The sequence below is a fragment of the Mustelus asterias genome, chromosome 14, assembly GCF_964213995.1.
Source record: "Mustelus asterias chromosome 14, sMusAst1.hap1.1, whole genome shotgun sequence".
Taxonomy (NCBI): domain Eukaryota; kingdom Metazoa; phylum Chordata; class Chondrichthyes; order Carcharhiniformes; family Triakidae; genus Mustelus; species Mustelus asterias.
The window spans coordinates 28938022-28951306 of NC_135814.1; the positions used below are offsets into that span (position 1 = coordinate 28938022).

General features: G+C 44.0%; 1 protein-coding gene across 1 annotated transcript in view; it reads left to right on the plus strand.

Moving 5' to 3' along the window:
* LOC144503550 (von Willebrand factor D and EGF domain-containing protein) overlaps window positions 1–13285 on the plus strand; it is a 269846-nt gene that overhangs the window by 48260 nt on the left and 208301 nt on the right. The window contains exon 2 of the mRNA XM_078228019.1: window positions 10535–10719. Within this exon, the coding sequence (XP_078084145.1) occupies window positions 10535–10719 (185 nt within the window). The remainder of the gene's footprint in view (window positions 1–10534; window positions 10720–13285) is intronic.

The window sequence follows — 13285 nt, forward strand, 5'->3', positions numbered from 1 at the left end:
GATAATGGAAACTTTATCTTAAAAACAAAACATCGAATCGACAATCTGTGCTGAAACAAAATGAAGTTGAGAAGTCAGGTGACCTCTCCTTGTCTGCCAATATACACAAAACTACACAAGGTTGGAAGTTAGCCTGTTTGTCTGGACAGGACATTAAAAATCAAATTACCTTTTGGGACATTCCATTGAGAAGACATTAAAATGCAAGATTTTTCTAGAGATACAATAGCTGCCACTGTCCAGATACCTGTAGAAGCGAGTGCACAATGGATCTGCAGACCTCTTGGCTGCAGAATGAAATTCCACAGAATGGGTGTGAGGAGATCCCATTCCATTACAATGAAATGCAAATGGCTGAAAATCAAATCCTATTGTGTGTCAATGCTTACGTCATCAGTAAACCTTTGCCTGAGTAAAGGAACATGTTCAGCTGACAGAAACCATCATATGACGGGGACATTTATTGACACACATCGTGAGTGTTAATCAGTCAGTCTGGGAGACGAGACTCAGAGAGAAGAGATCCTCCCCAGCAAAGGAAGCATCCTGCCTAGAATCCACTAACAGACAGAGATGTGGGCCAAGCCCACATTTTGAAGAACAAAGCTAGACCTTCACTGAAAGAGCTTGCTTGCACCTTGGGTGGAGCAAAGCCAGAAACCTGCGGCTGCAAGTAGTAAGCCTCTGGAAATTCATGGCCAGAAACCTCCAAGCTCAATTTCTACAATAAACCATAGGGGAATCATCAGACCTGCAACATTTCAAATTTCTATCTTTGAAAACTCAAATATAATAGCTAAGGTCTGGACTTTAAAAAAATCTGAAAACATGGGACTTCTTTTGTAACCATCTCTCAATAAAAAATATTTGGAATTAAGAATCTACTGATGAAGGGAAATTATTGGAGAGGATTCTTCGAGACAGGATTTATTCTCACTTGGAAATAACTGGACATATTAGTGCGAGGCAACATGGTTTTGTGAAGGGGAGGTCGTGTTTCATTAACTTGATCGAGTTTTTCGAGAAAGTGACAAAGATGATTGATGAGGGTAGGGCATTGGATGTTGTCTACATGGACTTCAGTAAGGCCTTTGACACGGTCCCTCATGGCAGACTGGTGCAGAAGGTGGAGTCACATGGGATGAGAGGTGAGCTGGCAAGGTGGATACAAAATTGGCTCAGTCAAAGAAAGAAGTTTAACAGCACCAGGTTAAAGTCCAACAGGTTTATTTGGTAGCACAAGCCACTAGCTTTCGGAGCGCTGCTCCTTCATCAGGTGAATGGGATTTCAGTTCACAAACAGGGCATATAAAGGCACAGACTTAATTTACAAAATAATGGTTGGAATGCGAGTCTTTACAGGTAATCAAGCCTTAAAGGTACAGACAATGTGAGTGGAGAGAAGGTTAAGCACAGGTTAAAGAGATGTGTATTGTCTCCGGCCAGGACAGTTAGTGAGATTTTGCAAGCCCAGGCAAGTCGTGGGGGTTACAGACAGTGTGACATGAACCCAAGATCCCGGTTGAGGCCGTCCTCATATGTGCGGAACTTGGCTATCAGTCTCTGCTCAGCAACTCTGCGTTGTCGTGTGTCGTGAAGGCCGCTTTGGAGAACGCTTACCTGAAGATCAGAGGCCGAATGCCTGTGATCGCTGAAGTGTTCCCCAACAAGAAGAGAACACTCTTGCCTGGTGATTGTCGTGCAATGTTCATTCATCCGTTGTCATAGCGTCTGAATGGTCTCACCAATGTACCATGCCTCAGGACATCCTTTGCTGCAGCGTATCAGGTAGACAACGTTGTCCGAGTTGCAAGTGTATGTACCGTGTACCTGGTGAATGGTGTTCTCACGTGAGATGATGGCATCCGTGTCGAAGATCTGGCATGTCTTGCAGAGGTTGCTGTGGCAGAGTTGTGTGGTGTCATGGTCACTGTTCTCCTGAAGGCTGGGTAGTTTGCTGCGGACAATGGTCTGTTTGAGGTTGTGCGGTTGTTTGAAGGCAAGAAGTGGGGGTGTGGGGATGGCCTTGGCGAGATGTTCGTCTTCATCAATGACATGTTGAAGGCTCCGGAGGAGATGCCGTAGCTTCTCCGCTCCGGGGAAGTACTGGACGACGAAGGGTACTCTGTCCACCGTGTCCCGTGTTTGTCTTCTGAGGAGGTCGGTGCGGTTTTTCGCTGTGGCGCATCGGAACTGTCGATTGATGAGTTGAGCGCCATATCCTGCTCTTATGAAGGCATCTTTCAGCGTCTGGAGGTGTCTGTTGCGATCCCCCTCATCCGAGCAGATCCTGTGTATACGGAGGGCTTGTCCGTAGGGAATGTCTTCTTTAACGTGTTTAGGGTGGAAACTGGAGAAGTGGAGCATCGTGAGGTTATCCGTGGGCTTGCGGTATAGTGAGGTGCTGAGGTGACCGTCCTTAATGGAGATGCGTGTGTCCAAGAATGCAACCGATTCCAGAGAGTAGTCCATGGTGAGTCTGATGGTGGGATGGAACTTCGGTCAAAGAAGACAGAGGGTAGCAGTAGAAGAGTGCGTTTCTGAATGGAGAGCTGTGACAAGTGGCGTTCCTCAAGGATCAGTGCTGGGACCTTTGCTGTTTGTAATATATTTAAGTGATTTGGAGGAATATGTAACTGGAGTGATTAGTAAGTTTGCGGACGACACAAAGGTTGGTGGATTTGCAAATAGCGATGAGGACCATCAGAGGATGCAGCAGGATATAGATCAGTTGGAGACTTGGGCGGAGAGGTGGCAGATGGAGTTTAATCTGGACAAATGTGAGGTAATGCATTTTGGAAGGACTAATACAGATAGGAAATATACAGTAAATGGCAGAACCCTTAAGAGTATTGATAGGCAAAGGGATCTGGGTGTACAGGGACACAGGTCACTGAAAGTGGCAATGCAGGTGGAGAAGGCAGCCAAGAAGGCATACGGCATGCTTGCCTTCATCGACTGAGGCATTGAGTTTAAAAATTGGCAAGTCATGTTGCAGCTTTACAGAACCTTAGTGAGGCCGCACTTGGAATATAGTGTTCAATTCTGGTCGCCACACTACCAGAAGGATGTGGAGGCTTTGGAGAAGGTACAGAAAAGATTTACCAGGATGTTGCCTGGTATGGAGGGCATCAACTCCGAGGAGAGGTTGCAGAAACTTGGTTTGTTCTCACTGGAATGATGGAGGTTGAGGGGCGACCTGATAAAAGTCTACAAGATTATGAAAGGCATAGACAGAGTGGATAGTCAGAAGCTTTTTCCCAGGGTGGAAGAGTCAATTACTAGGGGGCACAGGCTTAAGGTGCGAGGGGCAAGGTTTAAAGGAGATGTACGAGGCAGAATTTTTACACAGAGGGTGGTGGGTGCCTGGAACACATTGCCGGGGGAGGTAGTGGAAGCGGATACAGTAGTGACTTTTAAGGGGCGTCTTGACAAATACATGAATAGGATGGGTATAGAGGGATATGGTCCCCGGAAGGGTAGGGGGTTTTAGTTAAGTCGGGCAGCATGGTCGATGCAGGCTTGGAGGGCCAAAGGGCCTGTTCCTGTGCTATAATTTTCTTTGTTCTTTATGAAGCCATTGTCGATTGTCAGAAAAACCCATCTTGTTCACTCATGTCCTTTAGGGAAAAAAAAATCTGCCATCTTTTTCTGGTCTGGCCTACATGTGACTCCAAAACCACAGCAATGTGGTTGACTCTCAACTGCCCTCTGAACTGGCTGGGCAAGCCACCCATTTTCAAGGGCAAATAGGGATGGGTAATAAATGCTGGTCAGACAGTGATGCCCATGTCCCACCAATGAATAAAAAACTAAAAATGTGTTGTACGCATGTGCACATTTGTGTGTGTATGCATGTGTGTGTACTTGTATGTGTGTGAGTGTGTATGTGTGTTGTGTGTGTCTTGCAAGTACAATGAGCCATAAACATTTATTCATTTTTATAAACCTTTGAGAAAACCAGCCTTTTTCAATGGTCTTGAGAGTCACAGCGCTCTTCCTTAAAAAAAAACCACATCTATCCATGACCAATCGTGAGGTGGAAAAAGGAGGGGGGAATCAGCCATCTCTCTGTCCGCAAGAAGAGTGACGGAAGCAAATCCACTACTTTTCTTGGTATGAATCGAAGACAAACTCCTGAAGGTCTGATTTTTCAGTTCATTGAGTTGCAGAATTATAAATTCATTGTCACTCCTGATGCTGCTCACTTCCCTCTGTCATGCCTGACAATATTCACCTTTCCGCACCCCCTGACTATGCTCAATACAACCCTCCCCGGACCAAACCCCTGACACTGTTCATCACTCCCTTTCTCTCCCCCATTCGTCCTCAACACCACTCACTCTTCCAACATCAGCTGAATAGGATGGGTGAGCAATGTTGAGGGTATGGCGGGGGCTGGTAATCATTGTCAGGGGTGCAGAAGCGGATGAGCATTGTCAAGAGTATTGAGCAATGTGGTGGGTGCGGGAGTGGGTGCATTGTCAGGGCTATGGGGGGGATTGAGCAGCTTAGGGGGTATGGATAGGGGAGACCATTATCTTGGGTGAGAATTGTTGAGGATGCAAGATTGACGTATGGTTTGCAGAGGGTGCTGAGCCTTGTTGGTGTGTCAGGGGATGTTTTTTAGGCTTTTCCTATTCAGTTCCTATTGTTCTGCACCTGAGATTAACAGCGGAGGAAGTACTGGTTAAATGCCTGAGGAAGTATAGTGCATCAAGTTTAGTGTTGGAGATATTCCCAAAGTGTCGCAGGAAGAGGAATAGTACCCACTGGAAATTGAAACTTTCCTGGTAAATATTGCGCCAATATTGGGTTGAAATTCCAGCATATCTCAAAACACAAGTTTGAATATCTGAGCATGTGCTGCTGTTGCCAACAGATGGTTCGACCCATTAAAATTGTAGCAGAGTTTTAAGACACCAGATGGAGGGATTATTTTGTCTCTGCTGTGATTTATTCATAAAAATGTGTGAAGTACTTTGTTTAATATGTTTACAGAAGAAGCAGTTTGAAATAATAAAAAGTCTCTAATGCATGTAATCAAGTGTATTTTTTTCGAGGTAAAATGTTTGTTCACTGCCAGCTACTCATCAATAAATCTTAAACTGTTTAAGGAACTCTGAGTTAGATGAAATTCATTTCTCATTGAAACAGTTCCAAACTCTTTGATTTACGAATCCCCAAAATCCAGGTGTTAAATTCCAGTGAGAAAGAAGAGTGTAATTTATTGGTCTTTCCTTTGCAAGCACTCAAATCAATGAAATGTTACAGGTTTGATTCAACAGTTGGCAGCAGACACAGCCAAAGCTTGTCTGCAATATAGTTATCGTGGAGGCAGTGGTATAATGGTATTGTCGCTGAACAAGTAATCCAGAGACCCAGGATAATGAATGGTCTGGGGATCCAGTTTCAAATCCCCCCACTATGGCAGATGGTGAAATTCGAATTTAATATAAAATCTGGAATATAAGGTGGGATTTTGCGGCCTGGCTCGTCCGGAAACCGTAAAATCCTGCCTGAGGTCAATGGACCTTCCCGTTGTATGCCCCTCACCCGCTCCGATTCCTGTGGCGGACAGGGCAGTAAAATTCTGGCCTAAAAGTCTCATGATGACCATGGTTGATTGTCATCAAAAGTAATCTGGTTCACTAAAGTCCTTACCTGGTCTAGCCTACATGTGACTCCAGACCCATAGCAATGTGCCTACATGTATGGTCAATAAATGCTGAACGAATAAAAAAAAAAGTCTTTGAAAAAATATCATGTTGGCTTTCAGTTCAGATTCATGTTGTGGGATATTCATGGATAGACTCAGCTGTACAGGGTCTAGGACGAAAACTATCCAGTTACCCTGTTAATTCAGAGGCCCAAGTTTTCGCTCCAGGGTCCTGGGAATTCCTGGCTCCGCGAACCCTGCCTTTCAAAAAGGTGACCATGAAAGGAAATATCCTCCCAGGATGTAACAAAGGCAAATAGGAATGGACAATGTTTGCTAGTCTTTCCAATGACAATCACATCCCATGAACGATTTTTAAAAAAAATGCCGTGTTTCCTTCATCTGGCTCCATCTCGAATTGTTACGCTGTCACAACTGGGGATTATTAGTTACTAACTGGCAATAATTTTTGGTCTAAATTATAACTGGAACTCAGGTTCATGTTTTTGAGGGTTAATCCTCAAAGATGCAATTTCTTTGCTGTCACCTTGAGAGAGGAAGACTGACTGATGCCATTGAGACAAAGAGAAGATTGGTACATTGATGAGTTCACCCGGAGAGTTAATGAACCAACCATTGAAACTGTTATCCATAACCATCTGGGACAAGAGATAATTTGTTATCTCATTTCAGTCTTCCAGCAGGTATTCACACATGAGATGATGGGAGAAACTCTGTTCTTGCATACAAAGTATGATACATTGGTAAACAATATGGAGTTTTCTGGTAGGGAACTCGCACATGGGAAGGCGGAAGCTGGGTAATTGGCATGCTCTACTGGCAAAGTTACAATTAATGAAAGAGTCGAGAGTCAAAATGACAAACTTCCTGTCAAGGGAGGCTGGAAAGAGAACTGAGGCATATAGTAAAAGACAGTTGCAAGGGATAAAGCAAAGCTGGCTGTAAATTACTGTGACTATTAGTCAGATTTCAGCCTTGGCTATTCCAGAAATAGAAAGAATATTAAGTTTATGGATTACAAATAAGATAGCTAGCAGCTGTTGGTGTTTTGTACTATATGGGAAATGTTACGGTGAAAGTTCAGAGCCTAAAATTGACTGTTCAATTCGGGCGGCATGGTGGCGCAGTGGTTAGCATTGCTGCTTCACAGCGCCAGGAACCAGGGTTCAATTCCTGGCTTGGATCACTGTCTGTGCACAGAGTCTGTGCGTTCTCCCTGTGTCTGCATGGGTTTCCTCCAGGTGCTCCGGTTTCCTCCCACAGTCCAGAAGATGCACTGGTTAGGTGAATTGAACAAAGAACAAAGACCAAAGAACAGCACAGCACAGGAAACAGGCCCTTCGGCCCTCCAAGCCTGTGCCGCTCATTGGTCCAACTAGACCATTCGCTTGTATCCCTCCATTCCCAGACTGCTCATGTGACTATCCAGGTAAGTCTTAAACAATGCCAGCGTGTCTGCCTCCACATTTGGCCATGTTAAATTCTCCCTCAGTGTATCTGAGCAGGCACTGGGGTGTGGCACCTCGGGGATTTTCACAGAAACTTCACTGCAGTGTTAATGTAAGCCTACTTGTGACTAATAAATAAACTTTAAATGTATGCTGTAGCATACTAGTATTTTTGAGGTTACATTGACCTCCTCTGACCTTAGTACTCATCTGTACCATCTTTCAGAAGATTGAAAAAAAACACAGGAAGATGTGCAGAAGATTACACAATTATTATTTTCACAATTACATAAGTTTAGATCCTCCTTTTTTTTCTGAATATATGAAAACAGAAGTGGGCAGAAGTGCCCCAGAATAGGGCAGCATAGTGGCACAGTGGTTAGTACTGCTGCCTCATGGTGCCAGCGACCCAGGTTCAATTCCAGCCTTGGGTGACTGTGTGGAGCTTGCATGTTTTCTCCATGCCTGTGTGAGTTTCCTCCGGGTGCTCCGGTTTCCTTCCACAGTCCAAAGATGTGCGGGTTGGGTGGATTGGTAATGGTAAATTGCCCCTTAGTGTCTCAAGATATATGGGTTATATAGATTAGCCATGATAAATGTGTTGGGTTACAGGGATAGGCCGAGGGATGAGGGAGTGGGCCTGGGTAGAAAATTCTGTCAGAGAGTTGGTGCAGACTTGATGGGCTGAATGGCCTCCTTCTGCACTGTAGGGACTCTATGAAAGAAGTCAAGAAAAGACCAACTGGTCCACTGAGCTTGTCCCTTATGGCCAGACCTTGGTCCCCATTCAGGCTCCAACCCCACCAATGTTCCTTCAGCGAGGTAATCACCTAGAAGAAGCCAAAAGAAAGTCAACAAAAAGCTTTAGGCCAATTCAGAATAAGAAATTGTCTGTGAATTTCCTCTCCAGTCCTCAAGGACGACCTGACATTGGACCTGGGAGCTGCACCCTTCAATATCCACTTACTTTCTATAGGTCACTGTATTAGTGACACTCCAATGTTTGCGTGATTTCCCTTTAAAAGTGGAATGCTTTCTTGTTACAGATATACTCTCTGATAACTTGGGAACATGGAAGCTAATTGACCAATTAGGGTACAATGCCTCTTCCTCATGTTATTTATTGGTTGCTTTCTCTATGATGGAGGGCAGCTGAAGTTTTTTATCAGCACATCGGTGAATCGATAACGCTTCACTAGGTTGAGCTCAGATTCATGTGTAAGAATGACGACATGCATTTAGAATACAAACAGTTAACTCATTTGTACATATTTAAAATATTAACATATTTCCCAAAATCATTTCAACAGAATATGGCACCAATTGCGTGTCTTTACTGGAAAAGAGCAGCACGGTAGCACAGTGGTTAGCACTGCTGCCTCATAGTGCCAGAGACTCGGGTTCGATTCCCGGCTTGGGTCACGATCTGTGTGGCGTTTGCATGTTCTCCCTGTGCGTTTCCTCCGGGTGCTCAGGTTTTCTCCCACATTCTGAAAGAAGTGCTGGTTAGGTGCATTGACCCAAACAGGCGCCGGACTATGACGACTAGGGGGATTTCACAGTAACTTCATTGCAATGTTAATATAAGCCTTACTTGTGACTAATAAGTAAAATAATAATAATGATAATCTCCTGTGACCGTTCCCACAGAAAGTCAGGGCAAAGCAAATTTCACTCAAAGTGATGCTTGTGATGATTAAGGTATATTTAAAGGCACCTGTTGCATAGCTAGCAATAGAAGTGAGAAGTTTCAGATGTAACTTTATGTTACAGAAGAATGACAGCAAAAAAGGAGTATGTGAAATACATGCCAAATTTAGCACAGTATGAAGATGTACCTTTAATGTAATGTCTACTTCAAAGTGCTATGGATGGAGGTTGGGAGCAGATTGATCAAACACCTGACCATTGAAAGTATAAAGCTGAATGAGGAGATCAAGAAAGAGGAATATCTTGATGGCAGAGTTTAAAAACAAAACTACCTCATCTATTGCCTCATGATGAGTGGCAATAATGAGAGCCTAAATAATCAGCTTAATATTTGGGCAGCAACAGAACATGAGCTTTTGTAAAGTTCTTTTATTAGTGTCACAAGTAGGCTTACATCAACAGTGCATTGAAGTTACTGTGAAAATCCCCTAGTCGCCACACTCTGGCACCTTTTCGGTTACACTGAGGGAGAATTTTGCATGGCCAATGCACCTAACTGGCACATCTTTCGGACTGTGGGAGGAAACCGGAGCACCCGGAAGAAACCCACGCAGACACGGGGAGGACGCACAGACTCTGCACAGACACTGACCCCAAGCCAGGAATCGAACCCGGATCCCTGGCGCTCTGAGGTCATGATGTGGAGATGCCGGCGTTGGACTGGGGTAAGCACAGTAAGAAGTCTCACAACACCAGGTTAAAGTCCAACAGGTTTATTTGGTAGCAAATACCATAAGCTTTCGGAGCGCTGCCCCTTCGTCAGATGGAGTGGATATCTGTTCTCCAACAGTGCACAGAGACCTGAGGTAGCAGTGCTAACCACTGTGCCACCATGCCAGCCCTGAACTGGGTGTGGTTAAAAATGTAAGTTGGAGCATCGGATACAACACTAAAGATGAATTATTTAATCAATTGATTGAGCTAGTAAACTCTTCAACTGTGTTACCAAGATATCAAACTTACTGTCATGAAAAAGTTAATATGGTGGTGACCTACTGGTGACAGAATTAGCAGTTGTACTGCCTATGCCAGTTTTACGAACTTTGGTGGTAATAACTGAAAGCAGCATTGTGGCTTCTGACAGTTTCATCTGCATTTTCTTACAAACTTTTGAAAGGTATCTTCCTTCCCCTTCAGGCCCTCCCTGTGGCACCCACTATATAAATTGTGGCGATGTCTAAACCACTGATGAATTTCTGTTTGGTTGGTATGGGTGCAAAGTTGATTATTACAGTTCACTACATGTTGAGTTTTTAATATGAGCTGTGTCACACTTGGAGAACAAACCATCTAATTGCAGGAATGAAATCCTCATGCATCTCTTTCGTAGCAAATCCGGAGCCGCACTCTTGGGAGCTGGTCACCTTTCATCTCAAAGCAGCACTTGAGCTGGGAGAACTGTAGTCATTAAGTGAAAACAAAGGAATGAGGGAATTTTATAAATCACCTTTGTTACTATCTGAGCAACTTGGGCAAGATGGTCAACTATGACATTCCTTTGCAAGGAGCATTCTCTTCAATGTTAATTGTATTTACTGCAATGGTACTAGTTATGCTGTTTTGGAAATGCCTGATATGTGACATGACTATATTTAGTAAATGAGATTTGTCATTTTTATTTTCTATGCTAAGGTTGTAAGTTTGGCATGAACAAACTTATGCTCTTCACTACATTGAACCTTTTTTTCCCTTTCAGCCCCAGAATGCTCCCCAGGAGGGCATCACGTTCTTCGGAGCTCTTACCGCAGCATTCACTTTGATTCTATTGAGCTACAGCAGTTTGCAATCCAGGACCTCATCTGTGATCATTCCCTGACACCAGGATGGTACCGCTTCATGATCAGAGATAAGCCAGCAGAAATGCCAACCAAATGTATAGAAGTTAGTAGTATGTGTAATGCTCTTTCCAAACATAGTACAGCTAAAAGATCAGAACATATTAAAATGCAACATTGGATAAATCTTTGCAGTTCATATTCCTAACTGTTTGCTTTATGTTCAATACTTTGTATTTAGTCATTTTGAGCTTTTATAAGTGTAAAGCATGGGGTAGAGAGAAAAATCAGATGGGGAGTACTGCCAGCATATAAGCGGACCTGGCAGCATCTGTAAGGGGAGAAAAGAGCTGATGTTTTGAGTGCAGATGACCCTTTGTCAGCTTTGATGAAGAGTCATCTGGATTCGAAACGTCAGCTCTTTTCTCTCCTTACAGATGCTGCCAGACCTGCTGAGATTTTCCAGCGTTTTCTCTTTTGGTTTCAGATTCCAGCATCCGCAGTAATTTGCTTTTATAAAAGCGGACATGCCTGATCTCCCATTCATTCATTTAGCTTGGATAGGCATTGTTGTGGACATCTGACTCTCCTGTCTGATTTTTTATTTTCTCTTCATTCAACCTTCACAACCATGTGACAAAAGTGAAAATGTGCTTGCTCTCTTGGCTCAGGCTAAATCCATGTTTCTTGATTTTGTTATCTGGTCTGTTTTCAATTCTCTTTCAACTGTCTTTCTCCTCTGAGGGGAAAGAGGTGGAGTGGTCAGTCAGTTATATACGTAAGTGTATCTTTTGTGTTCCAAAGACAATTTTTCGAAGTGTTCTCTGTAGCGATTCATATTTTCAATTTATTTCTTATTCTCAAAACAAGCTTTCTTTGCCCCTCACATGTTGTTCACTAGATTTAAGTTTTATTTGTTCAGTTTGAAAGGTTTTATTGGTGAGGTTTTCAATATAATTAAGTAATCCCCAGCTTACAACAACTGCAAGGTGAACTTGCATTTATTTAGGTCCTTTAGCATTGCAAAATTTCCCAATGAACGTCACAGAAGCATAATCAAATAATATTTGAAACAAAGCCACGTAAGGAGGGCAGCATGGTGGCACAGTGGTTAACACTCTGCCTCACAGCGCCAGGGATCAGGGTTCAACTCCGGGTAACTGTCTGTGTGGGGTTTGCATGTTCTCCCTGTGTCTGCGTGGATTTCCTCCGGGTGCTCCGGTTTCCTCCCACAGCCCAAAGATGTGTGGGTTAGGTTGATTGGCCATGCTAAATTGCCTCTTAGTGTCAGAGAGATTAGCAGGATAAATACACAAGGTTACGGGGAAAGGGCATGGGTGGGAATGTTGTCGGTGCAAGTTGGATGGGCTGAATGGGCTCTTTCTGCACTGTAGGGATTCTATGATTTTTAAGGAGACACGAGGGCTGAAGGAGGTCCTTAAGGAGGTTATTAAAAGAGGAGGGGAGGTCTTGTGTTCCAGGAGGTGGTCTGCCTCTTAGCCAGATGCATGAGTTCACGTCCAACTCGAGGGACACAATTTTCCATGCAACCCGCCATGTGTTCGTGACAACAGAAGCAGCCTGCCATTGGCCGGTGGTGGGATTTTCTGGTCCCGCCATTGTCAATGGGGTTTCTCGTTGAATGCACCTCTCACCATTGGGAAACCCACGGTGGGGGTGTGCTGTTGGCAGGACTAGAAGATCCCACCAGCCTGAATGGTTGGAAAATCCCAGCCCAGGATTTGATGGCCATGGAATATGTATTCATATATGGCCAAACGGGTTGATCATCAACTAAGAACATGTGAGCCAGCCATGCTTCATGTAAAACAACACGCCCCAAGCTATAGGCTGTGGCGACAGGCTAGCGACCTGTTTTAGGAAAAAAACTAGCTATGGAAAAATACATAAGCACATCCTTTATCTGTCTCATGCATTACTTGATGTAAGAAGTCTCTAACTCGAAGCAGGTTGAAAAGGGGAGATGGAGCTGGAGATACAGAGTGGCTTAGGGAGAGGATTCCAGAGCATCGGGTGTTGGTGTTTGAAGGCACGGTCACCATGGGTGGAGTGATGAAAATCAGTAATGTAGACGAGGCCAGAACTGGAGGAGCTCAGAGATCTTGAAGAATTATCGGTTACAAAGATAGGGGGTGTGAGGCTGTGGAGGCATTTGAACGCAAGAACACAATTTTTTAAACTGAGGTGTTGTTGGACCAGAAAGCAACCTAAGCAATTGAACACATTGGTGATATGTGGATAGGACGTGGTGTGTGGGGATATGGACATCAGGGTTTTGAATGAGTTCAAACTTATGCATGGCAAAAGATGAGAGAGGCCTGAGAGTATTGGAATAAACAGATCTAGTGTTAACAGAGGCAAAGATGAAGGTTTCAGCAATAGCCCAATGGGGAGGCAATGGCCCAATGGTATTATCGCTAGATTATTAATCCAGAAACTCAGCTAATGTTCTGGGGACCCGGTTTCAATCCCACCACGGCAGATGGTAGAAATTGAATTCAATTTTTAAAAAATTGGAATTAAGAACCTACTGATGACCATGAAACCATTGTCGATTGTCGGAAAAGCCCATCTGGTTCACTAATGTCCTTTAGGGAAGGAAATCTGCTGTCCTTGCCTGGTCAGGTCCACATTTGACTCCAGAGCCACAG